The sequence below is a fragment of the Astatotilapia calliptera genome, chromosome 4 (assembly GCF_964374335.1).
Source record: "Astatotilapia calliptera chromosome 4, fAstCal68.1, whole genome shotgun sequence".
Taxonomy (NCBI): domain Eukaryota; kingdom Metazoa; phylum Chordata; class Actinopteri; order Cichliformes; family Cichlidae; genus Astatotilapia; species Astatotilapia calliptera.
Window position 1 is genome coordinate 2,227,079 of NC_137425.1, and position 27,639 is coordinate 2,254,717.

Here is a 27,639-nt window from a genome sequence, read left to right on the forward strand (position 1 = left end):
TTTTCACTGCTGTTCCAGTTTTCTTTTATAAGGCAGCCCCAGTACAGCTGGTCAAATTTTGGTTTTTGAATGAGCATATAGTAGGAGTCAAACCTGATTTTCGACATGATATTTAAGTAATATTTGTTACTGCTTTCATTATCTGAGTGCCAGCATGTTCAACCTAAACATAGCCCCACCTGCAGTTTCCTCTGGTTCACATTTGGCCTTGACTGAGGATTTAGGCACACGTGAATCATTTATGGATCAATTGTGTGGTGACATCTGGACAACATCTGGATTCAGCACTAAGAAACAAATGGATTATTATCAGGACATCCTTTCCTTCTCACAGTAACCCTGACAGGCACATGAAGGTCGTTATCAACTTTGTAAAAGAGAATATGTTGACTTCTCCTCTAGCAGCAGGGTAAAAATCATAATTAAACAACACCTTTTCTTTCTAGGGAAAGGCCGTATAACTATATATCTTTGTGGTCTCCTGTCAAAAACATGGATGTGGGACCTGCTGTTCTGCTAACCACACCTCATGAATACCATGACGTGTGACTTACAAGAAAATGTACAAGACCTGAAACAAAAGTGAAACTTGGATTTAAAACCGGTTGAACAAGCTAACAGGTGGCTGTGTTACTGAGAAACAAAACAACGGGCCAGTGATTTTTATTCCCCGTCCTCCCTTTAGATCTGCTTCTCCTGCTCCCTGTTCGTCACCTTAAAGAAGAAACAGCATTTTCAACTCCTGCTTCATTCAAAGTGCATTTATTGGGTGTATTTGGCGATTGAAGAATATTCCATGTCTTTGCCTCGAGGTTACTTTTGCAGTTTGCTGTGGGCGTGCACTTTAATTTGACTCAGATCTTGATTTTTAAAAATCTTGACTGGATTTAAAATCCACTGTGGTTGTGTACAGAGGCAAAATTACAAACGTGTGCCATTTTCCAAAAGTCCAGGCCTAACAGCATGTCAGCCATATTCCCATAAGATGTTTTATGTGATGAGAAATGTAAGAGAGGACACAGCAGAGCAATGGAAACTTTAATACTGGTAGGAATGTAGTTGGACAGGTGATTCCCGTTTGCACATGTCCTTCTGATATTTCTGACTGCCTGTAATTCGTCTTACAGACCTATAGGAAAATGTACATTTTGAAAATGCAAATTTGTGCTGATCATAAATCTTTCGTGGAGGAAAAGAAAGTTCTCGTAAGCCCGTTTTGTCTGATAGGCCCTGGGTGGTGTGCAGTTGGTTCTCAGGACTGAAACCTATGATAACTCCTGTACAGACCACTCCCAATAAATAACATCATCTACAATCTAAAGTGAAGGACGTAACAATGTGCAGAATGTGAAACAGCTGATAGAAGGATTTCTATTCATGGTACTTCCTCCTGAAGGCTGAACATTGTTATTTAAACGAAGCAGACTGAGACACAGGCTGCACTTTTGGATGAACCTGGAGAGAGACGTACGTTTTTCCTCAAAGTCTAGATTTTCACAGATAGTTCTGTGTACATAAAGTGCCAATTAAAGTCCAGTTAGCTGCTTATTGACTAATCAGCTTTGTGACTCTTTCAGATGAATTGTTTATTTCTAGAGTTTCAGTCATTATTTAGAGATTATCAGAGAACACAAACAACATTAGTGAAGGGTACCAATGACCCTCTGAAAGCCTCTGACAGTGCACTCTCTGGACCTGTCCTGCTAGGCAGCGTTCAGTACCAGTGACCATAATATTCCTCTGCAGACAGTCGAGTACTTTGTACTGTGGGTGTTGGTGCTGAAGAAAATGCAATGCACCTGTTTGGATAATTTCTAATAGGTTCTAGTAGATTCTAGTAATTTTTCATGTAAATATTCTCGTCTGTCTTCTTCACCCACAAAACGTAGTCACAGAGTTGCACATGGTTCTTGGGTTGGGACCAGTGCTTTTTATTTTAGGTGCTGCTTATTACAATAATACATACGACATACCCAGGCCTGTCTTAAAGACATAAAGGTCTAGATGACCACTATTTTTTCTGCTTCTAAATTCTGATTTAACTGTTATTGTACTTCCTGCGAATAACCCTCAGAAACCTGGTGTCTAAGCAGATACTGACTGGATGGTATTACCTTGGCCTCCAGTGAGGCTCCACTTAGAGGTCTCATTTTTATCTGCACTAAGATACCAACACTGGTATACTTGGTATCTACCCAACTGTGTTAAATAATATATAGAATATATTCATCTTATGATATTTTAAAATTGGGGGGACAGTTGTTGGATTTATTGAGATTTGCATTTTATTATTATTATTATTATATATATATATTTTTTATCATTATTTTCTGTTGGCTTTATGTTGACATCATAAAGCCAAACTCCAACTGAAATGAATCAAGTGTTTTTGTTTCTGTCTTTTTAAGATTCATGTTTTCCTTTTTTTTTCTTAGTATATTACTGTATATGTGGATTTTTATTCCATATGTTTGGACTGGAAATTATTTAAGATTAACTTTACTTAAAAATTAATTTAAAGTAAATTCAAATTGCTTTTCTGGACACACCTTTAAATTACTTGACATATAATAATGATAATAATAATAATAATAATAATAATAATAATAATAATAATAATAATAATAATAATAATAATAATAATAATAATAATAATAAGCCTTTTTGAACGGTAACTCTTACCCTGTTTTTGTCTTAATTTGATGATGTCCTCATCATAATGATTCTTCTTCCTGCAGGGACACTGACTGAAATAAAAAATGAGCATTGAGTGGGCTGAAGATGACGGTCTTCCTTCTGGGGTAGTTCGAGTGGACCGTGAAGGACCAGAAGATGGTAAAACCTATGTCATGTACCATGGCACAAAAAGGGCAAATGTTTCATCGATCCAGAAGTCAGGTTTTCGCCAGTCTTCAGGCGGGATGCTCGGTCAGGGCGTTTACCTCAGCAGAGACCTGGATAAAGCGAGTCGCTATCCCATCGGTCACCCTGAGCATGACAGGGTTGTCATTAAGGTTAGGGTCAACGTGGGAAAGGTTAAACGCATAGATCGTCAGGACCACCCACTTCAGAAGACCTGGCATGACCACGGATACGACACCGCCTGGGTGCCGCCCAAGTGTGGGATGGTGTCGAGCGGCCTGGAGGAGAATTGTGTCTGGGATCCCAAGCGAATCACAATCCTTGAGACCATCAAACCAAAACCTGTCAGGGATACTCGAGCTGGTTCAAGACCGATCTCGATGAGAGAATTAACTTACTCACTCCCAGACCTCCCAGATCCCTACTCATATGATTATGATGATGATTATGATGCATGGTGTGCATGGATGCACTACAGGTAAATTCCACAAGCAGTTATTGTTGTATTTTGCATATTTGGAAGCGTTTTATATATTTTAATGTAAAAAAAAAGACATTGAGTTTTGTATGTGTCATTGTAGTCCAGCAGGATTTCAGGCCATGGGGTGGAGCGCACCAATGCCAGACAGCAATTCTGATAGTGAAGGCGGTCGTGGTGGTGCTGGCCGTGGTGGTGCTGGTCGTGGTGGTGCTGGCCGTGGTGGTTCTGGCCGTGGTGGTGCTGGTCGTGGTGGTGCTGGCCGTGGTGGTTCTGGCCGTGGTGGTGCTGGTCGTGGTGGTGCTGGCCATGCTGGTTCTGGCCGTGCTGGTTCTGGTCGTGGTGGTGCTGGTCGTGGTGGTGCTGGCCATGCTGGTTCTGGCCGTGCTGGTTCTGGTCGTGGTGGTGCTGGTCGTGCTGGCCGTGGTCGTGCTGGTCATAAAGACTGAGCTTGGTTCATGTAGCCTTTGAACGACACTTATTTTTTTGTGTGTTTCTTTCTTTTGGGGTAAAATACAGGCTTATGTGTCTTTTTTGTTTATTTATTAATAAAACCTTTATTCTATTGTCAACTTTGCCTCCCTGTCTCCTTTTTCAAACTGGATATTGTTATCTCGGTAACATCCGTTCAATATTTATTCATATTAAAACATTTTTAGTGTAAGGTAGAGCCTACTATCTTAGTGAGAAGACCCCATCAGTGAAGAAGGACTTGGTGACAGTGGGAAGGAAAAAGTTCTGACTGGAAGAGACTTTTCATACTTTATTCAAAAAGGTAAACGTTCATATATTCATTAACAGCAAAGTGCCTAAATGCACTGAATCCTCCCAAGTGATTGACCACAGAGATGACAAAACTAAAAAATATAATGATCTTAAAAAATGTAAAATCAAAAAAATGGTAAATGGCCTGCATTTGTATAGCGCTTTTCTAGTCCTTAAGGACCCCAAAGCACTTTACACTGCATTTAGTCATTCACCCATTCACACACACATTCACACACTGGCGATGGCAGCTACGTTGTAGCCACAGCTGCCTTGGGGCGCACTGACAGAGGCGAGGCTGCCGGACACAGGCGCCACCGGGCCCTCTGACCACCACCAGTATAAAAAAGAAACAAAGATGTTCAAAAATCCAAGCAAAACAACACAAAACGGGAAAAATTGCCTATAAAGATTTTTTTTAATAGCAAAGAGGACATAAAATAGCCCCCAAAAAACAAAAGGGGATTTGTTGGGGATCTTGCTCTTTTTAGGAGGCATGGGTTTGCTTTTTTAGCTTAAAAAATACTCCGAGACATTTGAAAGTGTAAATACAAAGTTAGCAGTAACCTTAAAGTTACAGTGATCACATTTATGGGAAATATGTTATTCCGGTAAACTGGTTTATGTTGTGTAGATGTAAGACAGCCTGCAGCAGAAAATACAGCAGGAATCTGGCTGGATGGGCGGTGCCTGCTACAAGTGTCCTTTTTGAGTCTTTTGATTCTGAATGACAGCATGAAATCGTCATCTACAGCACATAAAACCTGGAGTCATAGTGAAGATCTGAAAACGTGTGAACATGAAAAAAATTCATAACAGAATTTAAATGAGTAGATTCATGTGAGTGACTAACAAGTTCATCCATGTGGCAGTGATTACTGTAGAGCCACAGCGCCCCCTGGACATGACAGCAGGCATTACTTTAAATTAATCCAAAAAAAAAAAGAATTTTTAAATGAAGGAAAATATAAAGAATTTACACTAAAGTTCATAAAAACTGACAAACTGACGACTGGACCCTAAGAGTTAGTTTGGAGGTTTCTTCATATACAGGAGAGCAGGGATGTGAAATAGCACCAAAGTGGAAAAGTCAAGCACAGAAATTGAGAAGCAGATGGAAGATTACTGTGAATTTAATAAAGATACGAGCAGAGTCTGAAAAGTCCAGAATAGTCAGATTGAGCTAGCTGAGCAGGAAACTGTGGCCTGGGCCAAAGCGACGTGCAGATAAGAAGATATATTCACTTTATTTGTTTTACCCAGACTCACCGAAGGTTTGGACTCAGGTTGAGTCTGTCTGCTGCAGCTCAGTCACATCTCCACTTCATATGGGTCGTGTATGTGCAGCAGTACTAAGAAAGAAGTCTCCTGGTTTTCAGTTGGCCAATGAGCTGACAGATTTTTACTTTACCTTTTCTTATATCTTTGTCTTATCACTCCAGAAGCAAAAGGTTCCAGAGCTTTAGAAAATGCTCCAGCTGTAAAGACTACAAACCCCACATCACTAAATGATTTCAGGCCTGCTGCTTTAACGTCTCTAGAGATGAACATCAGGGAGGAGATTCTGCAGCAGGTGGAAGAGCTTCCACTGATATTTGCATACAGGCCTTGTATATACTCTACTGGTTCATCACAGTGATGTTGTCTCTCTCCTCTGCTCTATATTCTGTAATAGAATGACTGTCAAAGTACACATGATAACAGTCATTGTAAGTCATGGGGCTGTGGATGAGTTTGCTTCTTGGCGTCATTTTTAAAGATCAACACCCTGAAAACTGAAGACATGGCCACTGACTCCAGGGGGTCAGGCCCCATCCTGCACTAACAATAGTAAACGGTGCCAGCAGCCATTGAACTGGTGGACAGTTACAAGTATTTGGAGGGTAGTTTTTGATGTTCTGCCCTTTGAGTCACAGTTTGCTGCTACAAAAAAAGGTCCAACAACGGCTGTGTTTGTAAGGAAATTGAGTATTTTTATGTCCATCCATCCATCTTTATCCGCTTTATCCGAGGCCGGGTCGCGGGGGCAGCAGCCTAAGCAGAGAGGTCCAGACCTCCCTCTCCCCAGCCACCTCCTCCAGCTTATCCGGGGGAATACCAAGGCATTCCCAGGCCAGCCGAGAGATATAATCTCTCCAGCGTGTCCTGGGTCTGCCCCGGGGCCTCCTCCCGGTGGGACATGCCTGGAACACCTCGCCCAGGAGGCGCCCAGGAGGCATCCTTGTCAGATGCCCGAACCACCTCGTACCAAGACTGGTATTTTTATGTTTCATCTGAAATTATGATACATTTTTAATCTGTTCTAATGTTTTGTAGCGTTGTTTGGTACGGTAATCTGTCTCTTCGCCACGGGACCGAACGGACTCAGGCTCTTAGAATGAAAAGTCACATTTTCAGCTGCTTCCCTCAGGTCGTTGGTGAAGTGCCTGCAGTGAAGACCTGCTGTTGTTGCCAACACTGTCGCACACAGCATTTCCTTCAAGATTCAAAGATTCAAAGTGTTTATTGTCATGTGTCCAAAGAATAAAAAAGACATTTCTCTGTGCAATGAAATTCTTTCTTTGCTGTCCACCCACAGATGCCGATTAATATATGCAATAGAAATAGAACAGCTAAAATACAAATAGTACAAATAAATAAATGAAGACAGAAAGGGAGACAAAAATATTTAATTCTGAAACAGATGTGTGCAAAAGAGCCGTAGCTTAATATGCAGGATGGCCTGATGTGCAAAAAGTTATTATTACTGTTCGAAAATAGGTCAGCTGTTCACGAGTCTGATGGCCGTGGGGAAGAAGGAGTTGTTGAGTCTGGATGTTCTGGATTTCACACTCCTAAACCTCCGTCTCGAGGGCAGAAGTGTGAACAGTCCATGTTGGGGGTGTGTGGGGTCTTTGAGGATGGAGGCAGCTCTCCTCTGGACTCTGCGATGGTTGATGCTCTGCAGAGAGGGCAGCGGGGTCCTGATGACCTTCTCCGCAGTTGTTATCACTCTCTGCAGGCGTTTGGTCCATAGCAGCAGTGCTGCCGTACCATGCAGCGCTGCAGCTGGTCAGTGTGCTCTCCACAGTGCAGCTGTAGAAGCTGCTTAGGATCTTGGCCGACATACCAAATTTCCTCAGGAAATACAGCCGCTGCTGAGCCTTCTGGACCAGCTGTGTGGTGTTCGGTGTCCAGGTGAGGTCCTCACTGATGTAGACGCCCAGGTACCTAAAGCTGCTCATCCTCTGCACTTCAAGGCCCCGGATAAACAGCAGCTGGTGAGGCCTCCTCTTCTTCCTCGTGTCCACTATCATCTTCTTTGTCTTGTTAGTGTTGAGGGTGAAGATGTTGTCCTCACACCATGACATCAGACCATCACACCTCTCTCCTATAAGCGGCTTCGTCCCCTCCAGTGATGCGACCGATCACTGCGAACTAGAGGATGGGACTTTCTTGTAGCTCTTGATAAAACTTGGGCTGTTCTGTTTGTTTGTTTTTCAAATGTCTGTGTTGTTTGATGAGTGGACATGCTGCAAATCTATTTCCCATTGGGGACAATAAAATGATCACTGACCATTGTTATCAGCTCTATACACTGACCCAGGGTTTCCCAGTCCACCTATAAAGCACAATCAAAAAAAGAAGCAGTGTACACATCATATGACCGATCACACGCCTGGTCTGCCAACAACAGGACAAAGGTATCAATCACAAAAACAACAACAAAACAAAGGCATTATAAACGTAAATCTGTGTGCCCTCTTGGGGAAAGTAAAACAATGAGTCTGCCACTCTTAACCGACACATCCAGTCTGCCTGAAAGTGAAAGACAAAGAAATCTGCAACAGAAAAAGTTAAACATGGATTTACAACAGATTCAACGACATGACAGGTAGCTTATTGTTAAGCAACAAAACAAACACACAGGTGAGTTATTTATACCCTTCCACCCTCTCTTTGTTCTAAATATTTTATGGAGGTACAATGGTAAATACCAAAAGTCTCATTCTGCCTGAAAACACCTGATCTGTGTGTTGCTGTGTGGCAGGAGTGAAGCCTAATTCACACACTGACTATGCAGGACCACAAGAGCCACGCGCATCAAAACAAAGAATTCTGTGCTTAAATAATAATTTGTAGAATGAATTCTGCACTTGTAAATCCACTTTAATAAACTTCCTTTCAAACCACTCTGAGACATCCTTCTTTCAGTTTTGTTTCACGTGCTGTTGTTAAGTCAATATTTACTGGGTGTGGTCCTAAAGTGACTTAACAACAGCACGTGAAACAAAACTGAAAGAAGGATTTTTTTTAAACAGAGCAGAGTGAAACACAGGTGAGTTATTTATTCCCTTTCCACCCCTTCTTTGTTCCAGGTTACATTGGTCTTCCTCACCTAGACCACCTTGAACGGAACTTAGAGCATTTTTTAGTTGATTACGTAATTCATCAGGTGAGATTGATACATGAGGTTGTATGTGAGGAGCAGCCAATGAAGGGAAGCCAAAACAGGAGAAATATGCTCTCTTTCTAGTCCCTGTCAGGACTCTTGCTGCAGCATTTTGGATCAGCTGAAGGCTTTTCAGTGAGTTTTTTGGACATCCTGATAATAATGAATTACAGTCGTCCAGCCTGGAAGTAATAAATGCATGAACTAGTTTTTCAGCGTCACTCTGAGACAGGATATTTCTAACTTTAGAGATGTTGCACAAATGGAAGAAAGCAGTCTTACATATTTGTTTAATATGAGCGTTGAAGGACATGTCCTGGTCAAACATGACTCCAAGGTTCCTCACAGCGTTACTGGAGGCCAAGGTAATGCCATCCAGAGTAAGAATCTGCTTAGAGACCATATTTCTAAGCTTTTCAGGGCCGAGTACAATAACCTCAGTTTGATCTGAATTAAACTTATAGATCTTTTTCACTAGTACCTACTTGGCTCAACTTGACTTAACTCGGTTCCGGTCATGTTGATGTAATTTCTGTGCGACATGAACGCCACAACAGCACGTTGAGGTGATGGTAAACCTGCTGCTCAGTCTGGGCCTTTGTGTCAGACTTGGGGGCCACAGTGTTGTTTTTTCTGTACACATTTCCCTCGTTGCCAGGTTCAAAATGGCGGTTTAGATTTTTGTAAAGGAGAAGCTCTCAAGACTCATCGAGTGACGCCACTGACTAGCCAATCGGTGACATGCCGTCTGGTGACGTCACATTTTCGTATCACCTGGATCCCCAGCCGAGTAGGTACTAACAGTAGGTACCAGGCACCACCACCTAATAGAAAACCCCAAAAAGGAGTCGAGGTGTGCAGAGCCGACTCGAGTAGGTGGTAGTGGGAAAGGGTTATTAGTTACAGCACTTTCAGAAAGACGTCTGCTGTAATGAACTGTATACCCCACAGCTGTATAACCCATTATCATAAATTTAAGTAATGAAAAGACAAAAGAAGACTGTTTAATGTTCAGTTTCTATGCTATCTATGCTAGCAAATGTGTGACTAAAGACACTGATGGGCTCTTTTATATTTTGAGAGAAGCCAATTTAGTGTAATAATAGATTCAGGCCGTCATTTTCAGCATCTGCAGCTTTACATAAATGCAAAGTTAGCAGAAGCCTTAGAGCCACAGCAGGAGCTCGCTATATGGGAAATATATCAGCCAAATTCCCGTAAACTTTCACTGGTCCAAAACGAAAGTCAGTCTGCAGCAGAATGGAAACATTTGCAAATACAGCAGGAATCTGACTGGACGGGAATTTCCTGTTACGTGTTTCTGTTATATAACTCATCTGCATCTGAACAAGAGCATAAAATTATAAATATTAAGGAGACAAATTTCCTTTAATATCACAAAACTTTTATGGAGGAAAATTGGAAAGTGCCAAACGTTTCATTCTGGCTGAAAACACCTGATCTGTGTGTTGCTGGGTGGCAGGAGTGAAACCGAACTCACACACTGACCACACCTAGTACATATTGTCTGTAACCTAAAGACAAGGACGAGCAACAGCACATGAAACAAAACTGAAAGAAGGACGTCTACTGTTAAAAGAAGCAGAGTGAGGCACGGACTCCATTCTTGGATCAACCTGCAGAGAGGTACGTGGACTCAAACAAAGTCTGAATGTTTACAGTGAATCTTGTCAGTTCTGTGTGTATGAGGACATATTTGGACTCCGCTGTGAACTTCCTGACTAATAAATTCTTAATTTTATAGCTAATCTTATCTGTTTTGTCTTATTGGCACTGATGTCAGTAACATATTTTTTTCTACAGGGACACTGACACCAACATCTGGATCTGAAAAATGAGCTTCCAGTGGGCTGAAGATGACTTTTTGCCTCCAGGTGTGGTTCGAATGGACCGTGAAGGACCAAGAGATGGTAGAACCTACGTCATGTACCACGGCACCACCAGTAAGAGTGCTCGATTGATCCTGAAGTCAGGTTTTCAGCGGTCTAAAGATGGGATGCTCGGTCCAGGGGTCTACCTCAGCAGAGACCTGGAGAAAGCGAGTCGCTATCCCATCGATCATCCTGAGGATGACAAGGTTGTCATTAAGGTTAGGGTCAACGTGGGAAGGGTTAAAGCCATCAACTGTCAGAACCACCCACTTCAGAAGACCTGGCATGACCACGGATACGACACCGCCTGGGTGCCGCCCAACTGTGGGATGGTGAAGAGCGGCCTGGAGGAGAATTGTGTCTGGGACCCGAATCGAATCTCAATCATTGGCACCATTGAACCAAAACCTGTCCATGGCGCTGGAGGCAGCGCATGGGGCTATAGGTAAACTCAGGAGCAGGTTCTGATTATTTTGTACTTTCAAATGTATTTTTATATATTTGGATAAGAAATCATAAAATGACATATTTTGTAACCATGTCAGTGTAACCTGAAAAATAAACGTGCCATAGAAATGATTACTGACCTCTGTCATCATTTTAGGTGGGGGAACTTGCACAATCGGTGGCTGACTAAATACTTTTTTGCCCCACTGTATGTATGTATGTATGTATGTATATATATATATATATATATATATATATGTATATATATATATATATATATATATATATATGTATATATATATATATATATATATATATATATATATTAGGGGTGCAACGATACACAAAATTCACGGTTCGGTTCGATACTTTGGTGTCACGGTTCGATATTTTTTCGATACAAAAAAAATGTTCATGCCTTTTTAATTTGTCATTTATTAAAATTATAAATATATATTTTAACTCAAAAGTACAGTTTTTAAATTTAACCCTAACCCTTGTGCGTGTTTTTTATTTTGACAGCGAATGCGCACCTGCGGACCACTTATGTGAACCCCCGGTTATTTAGCTCATCATATCGCAGCCACAGAAATTCTTTTGTCCATGAAACCGTAAAGCTGCACTTTCTTTTTGCCTTATAGTCTGATTTGTCATAACTTCTCCGTTTTGTGGTAAGCTTTTCTTTGGCTGTCACTTCTTCACCCTGACCTGTCTTATTTGGCTCAGCAGAACTGAAATGCTTTTACACACGCACTCACATAAGCTCAGCGATTCTCTGCGCGATCAACCTCTCACATGTTTAAGCTGCGGGAGATTTCACTTGTCATGTTTGCATAGTAAGCTAACGATTAATAAGACGATGTCAGAGGAATTGGTGCACAAATTATCATCACTCACAGATCAGTGCTGTAGCTCTCTATACACAGTTCGCGCGATTGCAAAGTGAAAGCAAAAAAACAAGCGCAAATTCAAACGCGATTTCAATATGTCACATATTGACAGTGGCTCACCGATGCCAATGACATAATTACCCAGCTACATTTCTGAAAGAATGCAAAAGCATTGACATATATTTTTCTTCCTACAATAGCCCGATGGGCAGGGAAGAGATAGATTTTGGTAGCCCGACTGAAAAAATCGCTAGCCCCGGGATGTCAGGCTAGCGATATTGCAAGCCCTGTATCTGATTGAGGAATCACTCATCTTTGGAAAAGAGAGTTTATTACAGAGAAATGTCTCTTTCCAAAATAAAAGCTATACTATCCGCTTCTTCTGGGCTATATTCTCAGCAGCATAAGGAGAATCATGTGCTAACAGCTGTCTAAATGACTCGGCTAAAGTTAGTAGCATGCTTGTTGTTTTTGTCTTTGCACTAGGATGATGTCGGCGTAAATGTGCAGTCATATTCGTTGTGTTCCCACTAGTGCTTTCAGGTTAATCTCGTTGAAATGACCTTAACACCACAACACGGCAAATCTCCGTTAACGAGCTACCGCCGATCGCCCCGTGCATGGGGCTAGACGGCTAACACGTTAACGAGCTAACTGCGCTAACATACTAGTTCCCACCCATGTAATTGAGCATTGCATGGCACATCCAACATACTGTTTTACTTTAGTCCATGACTCGCTTACCTTCAGGGTCATACGTCACATGAAAACCAAAATAATTCCAAACGCCAGATCTGAATGAGGGTGGGGGAGGTGCCCTGCGCTCTTCCTTCTGACTATGCTGTCTGTGTGGAGCGCTCAGTGGATCTGCGCTCGACAGTGCAGCCTAGGCGGAGTAGTCGAACGCAGATTCACTGAGCGCTCCACACAGACAGCATCGTCAGAAGGAAAGTTGATAAAATAAATTACAAATGTTGTATTGTTCGATACATATGCGTACCGAACCGAAAGCACTGTATCGAACGGTTCAATATCGATACGAATATCGTTGCACCCCTAATATATATATATATATATATACACTCAACAAAAATATAAACGCAACACCTTTGTTACTGCTCCCATTCCCCATGGGATGGACGTAGAGACCTAAAATTCATTCCAGATACACAATATAACCATCCCTCCCAAACAGTGGTCACAAATCAGTCCAAATGTGTGGTAGTGGGCACATCTGCCATATTGAGATAATCCATCCCACCTCACAGGTGTGCCACATCAGGATGCTGATCTGACAACATGAGTAGTGCACAGGTGTACCTCAGACTGCCCACAACAAAAGGCCACCCTGGAATGTGCAGTTTTGTCTCACAGCAAAATGCCACAGATGCCACAAGCAATGAGGGAGCGTGCAATTGGCATGCTGACAGCAGGAATGTCAACCAGATCTGTCGCCCGTGCATTGAATGTTCATTTCTCAACCATAAGCCGTCTCCACAGGCGTTTCAGAGAATATGGCAGCACATCCAACCGGCCTCACAACCGCAGACCTCGTGTAACCACACCAGCCCAGGACCTCCACATCCAGCAGGTTCACCTCCAAGATCGTCTGAGACCAGCCACCCAGACAGCTGCTGGAACAACTGGTTTGCACAACCAAACAATTTCTGCACAAACTGTCAGAAACCGTCTCAGGGACGCTCAACTGCATGCCCGTCGTCCTCATCGGGGTCTTGACCTGACTCCAGCTCGTCGCCGTAACAGACTTGTGTGGGCAAATGCTCACATTCGATGGCGTCTGGCACGTTGGAGAGGTGTGCGCTTCACGGATGAATCATGGTTCACATTGTTCAGGGCAGATGGCAGCTGAGAATGTCCCAGTTCTTGCATGGCCAGCATACTCACCGGACATGTCACCCATTGAGCATGTTCGGGATGTGCTTGACCGGCGTATACGACAGCGTTGCACTGCATGAGGCGAATGGTGGTCACACCAGATACTGATCGGTTCTGGGTCCCCAGACCCCCAATAGCGCAAAAACTGCACATTCCAGGGTGGCCTTTTGTTGTGGGCAGTCTGAGGTACACCTGTGCACTACTCATGATGTCAGATCAGCATCCTGATGTGGCACACCTGTGAGGTGGGATGGATTATCTCAATATAGCAGATGTGCCCACTACCACACATTTGGACTGATTTGTGACCACTGTTTGGGAGGGATGGTTATATTGTGTATCTGGAATGAATTTTAGGTCTCTACGTCCATCCCATGGGGAATGAGAGCAGTAACAAAGGTGTTGCGTTTATATTTTTGTTGAGTGTATATATATCTACGCACACACATATACATAAATCACTGACTTTCAGCTTGTTGTGTTTGTGGATATATGACTGACTTTAATTATTAAACATTCGCACATAAATAAGTGACGTCATATTCAGTACTTTTGACAGTTCACTCTTCGGCCGCTCCATCTTATTAGGGAAATTCCACATACATAAATGTAAATTTCAAAACTCAACCCCATCATTTAATTTGTTTTTGATTGAAATTGAATATTACTTAAACTCTCTTAAATTAACTTCCAATAAAAAAGGTTTATCATTGATTGAAATTCATTCAGAAATGTTTAACGAATGAGCTGTCACAACTTTCAAGTACAAAGTTGTTATGAAGTCTGTCACATTCCCCCCTTTTTTCCTTTTTTCTCCTTTATTTATTTCTCCTTCTTTTTTCATTGTGCTGTATATTGTTACTCTTATTTGCCTTGTATGTCTACTGTACAAACTGAACTGGAATGACTGACTGTTCGCTTTATAAGTTCAATAAAGTTTGGAGGAAAAAAAAAACCCTCTTCAGCCGCTCCCTTCTGCCGTATTTTGCGGCAAAATTATCCACACCCACCGCCGCGCTATGAATTGTGGGATATATGGTACCACGAAGCGTGCACCGGACCACGCTTGATATTTGGGGAAATCGACGGCGCATTTGGAGTATGCATTTGAAGTACACTTCGAATTGGGACAGCCGTCGTCGCGTGGCGGTGACGTAATCGCATTTAAAATGCGTACTTCAAGCGTGCAGTCTCTTAATTGGGACACAGCCAGAGAGAGAAAAGCAATATCAAAACATGTGGCCAAGAGTGAGCGAGCTGGAGAGACACAGGGACCATGACACTGACCAATAAGACCGGACTGGGTAACCTGGTTAAAGTGCCTGGTCAGACTTCAGGGAGGTCTCAGGTCCAGCTTTTGGACTTTTATAACAGGCAGGTGCTGAGGAAGGCGACCTCTGTCATGTTAAGTTTCAAACAAACCGTCTCTTTAGAGATTTTCAGCTGCTTCCTTCAGGTCATCGGTGTGAAGTGCCTGCAGAGAAAACCACGAGACATAGTGTCTTTATACCTGCTGCTATTATCGTGCTTAACAACACTAAACCATAACTGTTGTTGCCAACACTGTCACACACGGCACTTTCTTGCAGCTCTTGATAAAACTTGGGCTGTTCTGTTTGTTTTTCTTAAATGTCTGAGTTGTTTGATGAGTAGACATGCTGCAAATCAATTTCCCATTGGGGACAATAAAATGACCACTGACCAGGGTTTCCAGTTATTACAATAAAGCAATAAAGTGACACCAGTTAGATTCAAAAGGACCAAAGATGTACAAAAAGAAAGAAAATATCACAACCGCAAAGGTACAAAATTTTAAAAACACGCAAAGATGTAAAAGTATCGACACTAAAAAAGCAAAGAGGGAAAAATGACTGTCAGGAAATACACAATGGTATCAAACAGACAGAAGAATGACACAAACACAAACTGTGCTCATAGTCTGTGTTGGGTCACCTTTTACATGTCTGTGCACACAAAACAATGAAAAAATATAGTTTTAAAAAGATGCTCAGCGACCACAAGAAGCTACAAAGCAACACAACAATGAACAAATTAACTGCAGGACGATAAAAGAGACGTATGAAACAACACAAAGAGATCAGCGTTGTTGAAATCTCCCAATTCTTTGAATCTTTGGGCTGAAGGAAGGACAATACTCGGTGTATAAATGCTCAATCAACAATCATTTATTTCCGTACAATTCAACAGTCAGAGCATTACAACGTCCGGACGGGAGAGATGCTACCAGAGGGTCAGGCACATGTCTCAAAATGGTGACGGGTTGCTCAGCTTTTTATAGTCTCTAGTGGCCCCCAGCTAGTCGTAAAAGCCAAAACATCACATTTTTTCTCTGTTACAGCGCCTAAGTTATGACCTCGGCAGTTGTTTCTCTGCTTTCTGTAAGGTGGGGGTGTGGAATGTGGTCTATCTATCTCCCCTGTCTTTAGACACAGAGTCTCCTGCTTACAATCTTCTCTTCATGATTCAACAATTAAGCATGTCAAGAAAACAGTGTAACACATTCCCAGCAGATCAAGGATACAGAGTGATGCACATTTATCTAATGAACTAATATGTAAATATGTTCTGTTAACTCAAAAGTATAATGAGAACTAAACTACATACAGCTCACACACTCTATATTAAAGGGTATAATGTGATCTACAGCAGTATTCTAATTCAACTACTTTGATTACATATATAAGGTAACATATAATAACAGAATAATCTAATAGCGTCGATGTCTCTGCACACAAGCCCTCATCGCTACAGAAGGACATCAATGTGATGATGTTGATCCTTAGAGTCACACTGATAATGGGAAATATGTCAGCTGTATCCCTGTAAGCTGGTTTATGTTGTGCAAACGTAAGTCAGTCTGCAGCAGGACAATGGAAACTTTTGCAAATACAGCAGGAAAATGAGTGGACGGGAATTTCCTGTTTCCTTTTGAGTCTTTTGATAACCTGCTGTAGAGCTCATCTGCATCTGAGCAAGAGCATATATTTAGAAATATCAAAGAGACTAATTTCCTTTAAAACCTTAAATCGATCATGGAGAAAAACTGGAAAGAACCAAAATTCCTGTTCTGCCAAAAAGTCCCTGATCTATGAGCTGCTGGATGGCAGGAGTGAAACCTAACTCACACTAAGTAATCCAGCACATACTGCCTATAACCTAAAGTGAAGGACTTAACAGCACGTGAAACGAAACTGAAAGGAGGATGTCTGTTTGTGGTATTTCCTCCTGAAAAAGAAGCAGAGTGAGGCACAGACTCCATTTTTGGACCAGCCTGCAGAGAGGTACGTGGACTCAGCAAACACACTTTTCTTCTTTTTTCCTTAAAAAGTCTGAATGTTTGCAGTAAACGTTGTCAGTACTGTGTGAATGAGGACATATTTACACTCAGCTGCGAACTTTCCGACTGATAAAAGCAGATTTATGTCAGTTTTATCAGGACTTAATGATGAACTTTTCAAATGTGTGAAAGTCCAGCGAGAGGTTTTCTGAATCACATTTCCGTGCAGGAAATGTGATTCAGAAAACCTGAGTTTGAAATTCTACTTATTGTGAAACAACTTTTCAGTGAGGTGATGATTTGTGAAATAAACGTGAACATTAAACAGAACATCGTCATCAGGCTTTCACAGCTACATGGACAGTGAGCCAATTCAAACTTATTCTATTACATGTTTATTTTTCTACAAATATTCATTTTTCCATTAATAACAGTCAAATTAAGTCAGGAAGAGCCGCTGACCTCTGAGGCCAGACACTCATCTTTGGCACAGCAAGTTTATCTTTTGTTTGTTTTTACTTTTGCAGTCAGAACTATAATCTGAACACACTGTTGTGCCAAATACGGTTTGCTTTTTAAAGATCTGAGGAAATAAAAAGGGGGGAAGAGGGGAGAAAATAAGAACATGACAGAGCACAGATAGAAATGCACGATGTATCACCAGCTGCTGCACCTGTGAGAAAAAACAAACATACAGCACCTGAAACACAAAAGCATGAAAATGCACAGATACATAAATCAACAATCTTCTTGTGAGTGTGTGAGAGAGAGAGAGCGGCATGAGCCAGAAACAGGAGCCCAGCAGCCAGCAGAGCGTCCATGCCCACTTTGATAATGAAGTGATAATTCCCAATTTGAGAGATAACAAAAAAAAGATTAAATGTATCTCATATCGTCAGATCTGACGCAACACAATGAAACACAACACCTGCCTGGACTGGAAAGTATTTAGGATTAACCACTGTTATTTTATAATGAGTTATAAATACTGTAAAAATCATTTAAAACACCTGATTTCTTATAATAACTCCCCATTTAATATAACTAACTCTCTATTTTAAAGTTCAGGCTTCTTGTTCTTAACGCTGTGATGTTCTCATGATTTCCTGCAGAGACAATCACACTAACATCCGAATCAGAAAAATGTACTTCCAGTGGGCTGAAGATGACTTCCTGCCTCCAGGGGTAATCCGACTGGATTGTGAAGGGCCAAGAGACGGTAGAACCTACGTCATGTACCACGGTACCACCAGTGCGAATGCTAAAAGAATCCTGATGACGGGTTTTGGCCAGTCTAAAGATGGGATGCTCGGTCCGGGGGTCTACCTCAGCAGAGACCTGGAGAAAGCAAGTCGCTATCCCATTGATTACCCTGAGTATGACAGAGTTGTCATTAAAGTTAAGGTCAACGTGGGACGGGTGATCGTCATCAACTATCAGAACCACCCACTTCAGAAGACCTGGCAATACAGTGGCTATGACACCGCCTGGGTGCCGCCCGGCTGTGGGATGGTGAAGAGCGGCCTGGAGGAGAATTGTGTCTGGGACCCGACTCGAATCTCGATCATCGGCACCATCAAACCAAAACCTGTCCAGGGCGCTGGAGGCAGCGCATGGGGCTATAGGTAAACTCAGGAGCAGGTTCTGATTATTTTGTACGTTCAAATGTATTTTTATATATTTGGATAAAATAAATGACGTGTTCTTCTGTAACCGTGTGACTGTAACCGAAGAATAAACGTGTCATTAAACTGAGCTGCTCTCTGTGTGTGTTCAACAAGATTTTTATATACAGTAGAACCAGTCATATATGAAGCCAGGTGAAACTACAGGTATGTCTTAAAGACATGAAGGCCTGGGCGACCTGTAATTTTCTACTTTTAAATTAAGACGTCTTTAAAACATTCGGCTCTAAAAATCAGACACACGGTGTCAGCACAATGAATTACAGCTGATTTTCAGGCTGAGAAAGACACTTTCTCTCGTCTTAGTGGACATATGTTAACTTTGTATGACACATTCTTTTGCAGCTTCGTCCTTGAGCTACAGAAACAAATGAAACACTGCTTTTCACTGATACCATCCAAGGCAGTCTTACACTGTGGCTTTTCAAGGACGTCACGTTACATCAGGTCACACTGTGCTCACACTTTAGTGTCTGTGTTGAGTAACAATAATAATCTTCCAAAGACAAAGAAGCAGCTTTATGTAGCACACAGGACTTCATCGGTGACTTCAAAGCTGAGCAGTGTTCATGAGACTTGTGATGGGAGGCTGTTCGTCCATCCTGCACGTGCGGCTGTTTAAATATCTGTCTGCTTTTGAACATGGACCACACCTCCTAGTTTAAATGCATCCCTGACTTCAGTTGCATGTGGACGCTGGCAGCACCTGCAGTTTGATCTGTGGTGGATAAACTTTCACCTCATGCAACCTTGTTTATAAAGCGGGTGTAGCTGCCAGTGTTATTAACAGTTAGATGCCTTTTGATGCCAGTTTTGCAGGCTGTGACTCACCCCGAAAGACACAGCTGCTCATAAGAGCGCGAAATGAAGAGGTAGTCAGCGATCAGCATCTGTGAGGTGGTTTCACAGCCCAAAGTCTCTGTGCTGACTTCATAAATCCAGCTTTGCACTTCATAATCGTTGCATTATTTGCCTCAGTGCCTGTATGCTTTGAGTAATGCTCGAATACTATGAAATTAGTATTTCTGTGTGTTTTTGCTTCTGTGACAGCCTCTCGTGATTTGATTGGATTCATATAAAACACCTTCCACAGATGCACCGCAGCCTGAGCATTTCTGCATGTTGGAGCTGAAGTTGAAGTCCAAATGAGTTAAATCAGACATTAAACCTAAAGCTGTCAGTTTGCCAGTGAACGGTCTGTGCAACTTTGATCACGGCTGAAGAGAAGAGGAGCTCACGATGCAGTCAGAAACAAAACAGCACCACTAACAGGCTGATCGGTGGTGCAGGGCACTGGGTATGTTCTGGGCGTAGGTTTGTTGTCTGCTGTGAGTAAAGACATGTTACATCAACAATATTTATTAAATCATTCCAAAGACCATAATAATGTACAAACATGAAATAACTTAAAACACATGAGGTTACAGAGACAGTGGTGGATAAACGAGCAGGAAAAACCTTCTTCTTCAGATTTGTCTGGTGAAGCTTTGCAGCCTCTGCGGTGGACACACACCGAGTGACACACACCGAGTGACACACACCGAGCAGAGGAGGCTGATCTGAGGCAGCAGCAGAGCGTAAACAGAGATATTCCCTTTGTTTCCCATCAGAAGCTCAACTTCTGAGAGGTCAGCTGATATCAGTGCACAGCAGGACGCCACTATTGGCTGGATTGTGACTGACACATTTGAGAGGTTGCTCACTCCAGAGCCAGTGGGCGGAGCCTCACCTGGCCCAGCCTCACACTCCCACATCGACATCCTCTGATGCACGATCAACCCCGTGAGTCGTTTTTAGACCTACGACCTCAACGTTAGTGGGTTGTAGGGGTGGCAGTTTCAAAAGTGGTTAAGCTCAGGCACTAAAGGGGTCATTTACAGGTCGCACACAGTAACCAATGAAAGGCAGGCGGCACGTTTGGAGACAGCCTCTGGTGGACATTAGAGGAACTACAGCTCCATTTTTCAGCCTCAAAGGCTGGAGTCCAGGGAGGTGGGAGGTAGGCTCTGTAGGGAGCAGCACTCGTTAAAAAGTGGCGTTAACTATTTAACCATTAGTGACTCTTCCAGTGTTTAGTCTTCTTCTATTATTACTCAAACAGCTGCTGACACCACTGCTGAGCAGTTTTCCTTGTCTGATGTAGTGTCTACTTTATAAAGTTGGTTTTAGTCCAGTGTGATGTGAACGGAGGGAACACAGAGTTCAGTATTTACAGCCAGAAACACCTGGTGTGATGCTAACAGTCTGAGAACACGGAGGATTTGATGCTCTTGCACCGTCACAGTTAACAACAATCAGCTTTAAAATCCTTCCCAGTCGGTCAGTAAAAAGCTGTAAACAGCTTTTAGGAAATTAGCTTTAAAAACTCTAAAACAAACATTCTTGTGCTTGTTGATCTACAACAAAGTCTGTGCTGTCATTAAAAAATGGTTCATATAAAAGAAAGCACCGTAACAAACCACAGAAAACTCAAAAAAAGAGGAAGACTCTGAGGGAACGCAGGGCTCACGCCTCTCAGCTCTCTCCTTCTCCTTCATCCACTTCCTGCTTGATGACCGGAGTTCCTGAATAATGCAGAAGAAGAGATCAGTTGCAGGCTGCAGCTCGGCACTATGATCCATTCCTGCTCTGAAACACTCGTACCGTCCAGTTTCTTCAGATTAGGGAGTCTCTTCGTGGCCTCGTCCATCCACGTCCCCTCGGCCGAGTGTTTCTCCTCCAGAGGATTTCCGACAAACACGAGGTCAACGAGGCACGGCAGCTCCGCCAGCCTCACAAACTCTCCTGCAACGCACGCAAAACACAACATTCACCACAGCAACTTCACAAATCAACAAGTTAAAAAAACAACACTGGATTCAAGAAAAATAAAAACTTATTTCACCTAAAGAAAACTTTCACAGTAGAACAGACAGCAGGCGCACCGGCGCTCTATAGATACCTTAGTAAATCTTAAAACACGGACTTGAGTAAATATCAGCCGACCGTCCTCCATGTTGTCCTACAGCTGATTGCGCTCTGCTCGATTATAAATCCCACTTTAGAGGACCACGACTGTCATCACCAGCTGCAGTCCAGCATGGAGGAGGAGGAGGAGGCTGTCTGACAGAGGGAGCGTCCAGAATCGGATCAGCCTGCCGGTGAGCAAACAGGAAGGCCTGGAGCTCGATGGTTACCAAACACTGTGTTATTAATAATACGATAGAGCTTTAATGCAATTGCACAGCAATGTGCCATGCTCCGGGTGTTTCACAGAGGGAAAATGATAGAAGTTTTACTTCATGAGTAATGCTCGAATACTATGAAATGAGTATTTTGATTTGTTTTGCTGCTGTGAAGCCTCTGGACGCTATAAACACTACACAGGTTATACGAAAGGCAGATTTCAGTCAGTGAACCTAATCAGCACCACCTTAAATATAAACTGATGTAACAATAACTCACCACAGTGCAAGACTGAGATCACCAAAATCAAAATCATTCCTGCCTGTGACCATCTCCCTGTACAACTCCTCCATCTGATACACATAACATGTTGTATTGTTAAATAGTCTAGCCTGTTTTTGTTCATGTTACCGTGCCTAAGCAACTGTAACCCACATAATTTCCCTATCGATTAATAAAGTAAGCTGATTCTGATTCCTGTAAACTTCATCACATCACTGCAAACTAACCAGTTCGGTCTGCACTAAACTGGCTGGTATGTTCATCCAGAAAATCAGTAAAACTAGTTTGTTTTGCAAGAAATGTAACAAAAACACAATTCAGAGAAACATAATGTTTCTCGTTTGATTTATAAACTAAACTAAAATGAATGAGGCCAATACATGTAAGATCTCGCAGTCCTTAGTGTAAAAATAGTCTCTTATCTGCCCCTCCTGTCCTCTTTCATCTTCCTCCATCCATCTCACACATTGACATTTTTTCTCTCCCTGGAAAACAAAGCAACTGTTCATTTATCTCTCAGACAAACTGCAGACAAAGTGTTTGTGTGTGATCATTGTCGAGCTGTTTGAAATCACCTGACATTTATATAAATATTACTCTATTCATGCTCGCTAGTCTTTTGTAGCTGGCTAAAGGCGCAGCAACGGCAACTTTACATCGGCACCATGAACCCGTCACAGCGATGAAGGAAAAAGGACCGCGGGATGTTTTTGTGTTCTTATTACTGAGCGAGCATCACCACACCTGCTCTAACCCCCGCTTACCCCAGTCTTTGACCAGGTTGTTGGACATGTAGAGGACTTTCAGGTTCTTCAGGCACTGGATTCCCTTCAGCTTCTCTATCTGGTTATAAGAGATCCACAACTCCTCCAGTATGTCACCTACAGCCTCCTGCTCACACACACACACACACACACACACACACACACACACACACACAGAATCAATGTAAAATAATTCACACAAAAAATGGATCCTGGAATTTAAAAAAAAACCTTGGTTATTATTATTACTTTTAGTTTTACTGTTATGATTATGAATGTAACAAAAGCATTTTCCAAATATATGATGAAGAATCATCTCGTTATCTTATTATTCATGTGACCTCTTGCCAGGTTGTTGATGATGATGTTGGGTTAAGTGAAGCCAGATCACAGACAGACATCCTGGATCTGTTGAACCTGTGTCGTAGGTTTCAGGTCAACATGCTGTCATGTTAATAATGTCGGGATAAACACAGAGTTTCTGGTGGTAATATTCTTTTTATGACACAGGTATGAAAAGATAAAGGAGAACATTTTGCATGGGTGCTCGTGATTTGTCAAATCTAAAGTGCTTGGAAACTTTAGACCCGGCAACAACTCAGTCATCATGCGTCTTAACTTGTGGCCGTGCATTATTTGTCTCACCCACGTCCCCAGGACGCCTCAGTGTCCCGTGTGACTCACCAGCCCTGCGAACGACTTGATGTTGTTCCTTCCTAAAGACAAAATCTTCAGGTTCTCTGGAAGGACCAAACATCCCATTACAACAACACGTTTCCATCTGTGGTCAGAGTGTGTGTGGGTGTGTGTGTGTAGTCAGCACTCACTCAGGCCGTTGAGGTTTGTTATCTTCTCGATGCAGTTTGTGGACAGAGACAGTTTCCTGTGAAGAAAGCGACACAACAACACGTGATGGATTTGAAGGATGAGTGTTTGGCCCAAACCTGCCACTGCTGCTGTTTTTAAGGCTGTTTCTGGGTGTCCTCCTGTTCTGCTGACCCGCACAGTTTAACATGAACAAGTGAAGTACTTCTGACTTTATGAGACGGCGTCCCGTCTGCACGACTCACTCGCAGTTTGTTAGCGTGGAGAGCGATGCGTCCATCTTCTCTATAGGAGGAATCTGACCGTACAGCTTGACGGCTTTTGCCTCGCTTCGTTTCTCGCCTGACTTCTCCTCCTGCACACACACACAGTCACATACATGTACACACTGTGGCAGCCAATGTGTGAGTCTGGGTGGTGTCGTTCTTGGACATTAAGGTGTCTGAATCTGCAGAGCTGATTGTGGAATTCAAGATGAATCCTATGACTGTCTCTCCTGTGGTGGTAAACTATTTTGTGTAGCAGTGTAAATATCTTGGCACGTGAATCAGTGATGAGCTTCAGGTGGACAGAAAAGAATAATGCTCATAAAGACCTTTAAATCTTTGGACTATCTGCCTTCTGAGCTCAGAATGTTGACATTATTTTTCAGAGCTCTGGTTGGTCTGATAGGCAGTGATTTCATGCTTGATCTTGGACTAGAGCTGCTGGGAAGCAGGTTAAGGTCTGCAGCACTGGTAACCATGGTGATATAAAGCCAAAGTTTTCTGAATGAGTCTCAAAGCCTGTTTCAGAGTACAGCCCACTGCTGTCTTTCTAAAGGAAATTATTTTTCCATGTGTTTTATGTGATGTTTTGTTTGGTTTACATCCGAGTCCACTGTATTATGATTGATTGATTGATTGATTGAGTGTGTGTGTGTGTGTGTGTGTGTGTGTGTGTGTGTGTGTGTGTGTGTGTGTGTGTGTGTGTCGCACCCATTTGGCCAGCGCGTCTTTCACAGTCATTGCTTTTGCCTGGAAACATCAACATTTAGACCAATCAGAAACATGTCCGATTTAAAGTGTGATGATAACACAAACAAACACTCTGGTTTGGGCTAACATAACAATAAGAACCATCTTAATATCAATGATAATAATAGTTCACTATAGATTTTTAATGTTGGGCTCGATGCTGACTCTTCACACACAGCCGAAGAAGAGATTAATCCAGCTTCTCCTTCAGGACTCTGCTGCTGTTTTCCGGCTACTTAACGAGCTAAGGAGCTAATTAAAGTTAGCCCGTGTTAGCCGGCGGATGTGGCGCTGCTTCGTGTTTCCGGCCGGTAAAACGCTCAGACATGAGGTGACTCCGAGCTTCTGTCAGTTTTTAGAGGTACCATCACTCAAGCAGCAGCTCAAAAACAGCAAAAAGCTCCAAAACCAACCGAAAACACAAACACTCACCATGTTCGCGTCTGATGTCCGCTGCTGTTGCTATGGTACTGTCGGGGACCGGCTGCACATGCGCACTGTACTTGACCCGTATTAGAGGTAAAATTTAACTAGAAAGAAATAAAAGTAATCTGCTACAAGTCGTTGTTGACCTGATAAAAGCAAAGTATTGTTATTCAAGATTATACTATTCAAGACTGTAGTAGTAATAGTACTAATAGTGATAATATAAATCACTGTAGCATAAAAGGACACTTCTATTTGTTTCCATTTCTTTAGTTGAACTTATAAAAAATGCCAAAGACAACAGTTTTACAGGTGTAAATAGTATTTTTGCTTCAAAAAGGTAAATCCCAGAGACAAAAACGTGGGTTATCTCAGTTGGTGTGCAGTATGTTCTTAAAAAAATTGGGTAAGCTAGACAAGTAAAGGAAAAAGATAGTGTCAGTCCTATAACAAACTATCTACAACAGAAGAACAGCATATGAAAGTCATGCCCTTAAAAAAACAGGAAAAAAAATCCAGATCCTGACAATCCACATGAGAACTGCATCTGGACCTTCAGCTGATCCATGAAGGACGGGAAAGAGGGAAATGTTTGGTTCAATTTGTCAGTATATACGGTGGAGGAGAGAGGTATAAGTGAGGGTCTACATCCATCCAACACAGTGGAGTGTCTGTCGTGGTTTAGAGCTAAATTCTAGTGGGTGGTGTTGGAGATCTTTCCAAAACTGATGGAATTCTGAACACAGAAAAGTTCATTTTGATCAACCATGCAGTGTCATCTGGGAAGCATCTGATTGCTAACAGCTTCATTTTTCAGACGATGACACCAATGCACTGCAGTAAAATCATATAAAATATAAAACACACTAGAAAACCTTCAATCGTGGATTTCTGAAATGCTTTTTAAAAAATAAACAGCTGACAAGACAACAAGGATATCGATTAAAGAGACCCACGTTCCCTGTAATCAGTCTTATTTGAATCAAACTCTGACTTCTTGCAGGATTAAAAGGCACTTATAAGGTTTGTGTTTTTACCTCCTTCACAGGACCTGCAGTCCTGACTGTAGAAAACAAAGAATCATGTTTCAGCCTGATGAGACGAGCATTGGAAGTGGAGATGGCAAATCAACTAAAGATGCATGAAGTTAAAAAGGAAGCAGCTGAATTAACTGATGACACATAAACCTTGTTTTTAAACCTCGTCTTCTCAAATCTACCAGAACAACGAGTCAAATGTGACACATGAGTCATCAGTGATGAAGTTTGTGCACTTTTGCTTTACTGCTTTGATTTCTATTGTTGTTCCCATTGTTTGGACTCTGTGTCATCATCGTCTCATCTAACAGGCAGAAATCTGAAAAATTGAGCAGTTCTCTAAAAAAACACTAGAGTTACATCTGCACGTACGTAGGATTTTTTTTTGTCAAATTTAATTTGCAAAATCTGTCCATCCAGATCAAAATAAAACAGTTTGCCTGGTTCATAAAAAAAATGTAGCCACCAGCGGGCATTGGTTAGAATGAAACTCCTTTATTGAAATTGCACTGACACGATGCTTTATACTGTGTATACAGTGGGGCAAAAAAGTATTTAGTCAGCCACCGATTGTGCAAGTTCCCCCACTTAAAATGATGACAGAGGTGGAAAATAAGTATTTGGTCACCTCAAACAAGGAAAATCTCTGGCTCTCACAGACCTGTAACGTCTTCTGTAAGAAGCTTTTCTGTCCCCCACTCGTTACCTGTATGAATGGCACCTGTTTGAACTCATCATCTGTATAAAAGACACCTGTCCACAGCCTCAAACAGTCAGACTCCAAACTCCGCCATGGCCAAGACCAAAGAGCTTTCGAAGGACACCAGGAAAAGTATTGTAGACCTGCACCAGACTGGGAAGAGTGAATCTACAATAGGCAAGCAGCTTGGTGTGAAAAAATCAACTGTGGGAGCAATCATCAGAAAATGGAAGACATACAAGACCACTGATAATCTCCCTCGATCTGGGGCTCCACGCAAGATCTCATCCCGTGGGGTCAAAATGATCATGAGAACGGTGAGCAAAGATCCCAGAACCACACGGGGAGACCTGGTGAATGACCTGCAGAGAGCTGGGACCAAAGTAACAAAGGTCACCATCAGTAACACACTACAACGGCAGGGAATCAAATCCCGCAGTGCCAGACGTGTTCCGCTGCTGAAGCCAGTGCATGTCCAGGCCCGTCTGAAGTTTGCCAGAGAGCACATGGATGATACAGCAGAGGATTGGGAGAATGTCATGTGGTCAGATGAAACCAAAGTAGAACTTTTTGGTATAAACTCAACTCGTCGTGTTTGGAGGACGAAGAATACTGAGTTGCATCCCAAGAACACCATACCTACTGTGAAGCATGGGGGTGGAAACATCATGCTATGGGGCTGTTTTTCTGCCAAGGGGACAGGACGACTGATCCGTGTTAAGGACAGAATGAATGGGGCCATGTATCGTGAGATTTTGAGCCAAAACCTCCTTCCATCA

General features: G+C 42.3%; 2 protein-coding genes and 1 long non-coding RNA gene across 4 annotated transcripts; 2 read left to right on the forward strand and 1 right to left on the reverse strand.

Moving 5' to 3' along the window:
• The first annotated feature begins 1,437 nt into the window (after positions 1–1,437).
• On the forward strand, positions 1,438–18,715 carry LOC113021442 (uncharacterized). The gene is made up of 8 exons (XM_080300661.1): positions 1,438–1,467; positions 2,739–3,340; positions 3,444–3,787; positions 7,107–7,156; positions 7,228–7,365; positions 9,196–9,327; positions 10,390–10,819; positions 18,126–18,715. The coding sequence occupies exons 2-8, from the start codon at positions 2,760–2,762 to the stop codon at positions 18,587–18,589; spliced, it is 2,139 nt and encodes a 712-aa protein (XP_080156787.1). The 5' UTR covers positions 1,438–1,467; positions 2,739–2,759; the 3' UTR covers positions 18,590–18,715.
• Positions 18,716–19,988: 1,273 nt separating this feature from the next.
• Positions 19,989–25,205, reverse strand: dnal1 (dynein, axonemal, light chain 1). Of its 2 annotated transcripts, XM_026163961.2 has the most exons (8): positions 25,130–25,205; positions 24,659–24,697; positions 23,927–24,036; positions 23,684–23,739; positions 23,541–23,596; positions 22,857–22,983; positions 21,289–21,429; positions 19,989–21,209 (listed from the first exon to the last, which is right to left on the reverse strand). In XM_026163961.2, the coding sequence occupies exons 1-8, from the start codon at positions 25,130–25,132 to the stop codon at positions 21,160–21,162; spliced, it is 582 nt and encodes a 193-aa protein (XP_026019746.1). In that variant the 5' UTR covers positions 25,133–25,205; the 3' UTR covers positions 19,989–21,159. The 2 variants fall into 2 exon arrangements, with proteins under 2 accessions (XP_026019746.1, XP_080156846.1); XM_080300720.1 differs by lacking the exon at positions 24,659–24,697 and having other exon boundaries at positions 25,130–25,167.
• LOC145428498 (uncharacterized) lies at positions 24,996–26,617 on the forward strand. Its single transcript, XR_013908781.1, has 2 exons — positions 24,996–25,216; positions 26,172–26,617. It is a non-coding gene; the product is annotated as an uncharacterized LOC145428498 (long non-coding RNA).
• The last annotated feature ends 1,022 nt before the right edge of the window (positions 26,618–27,639 follow it).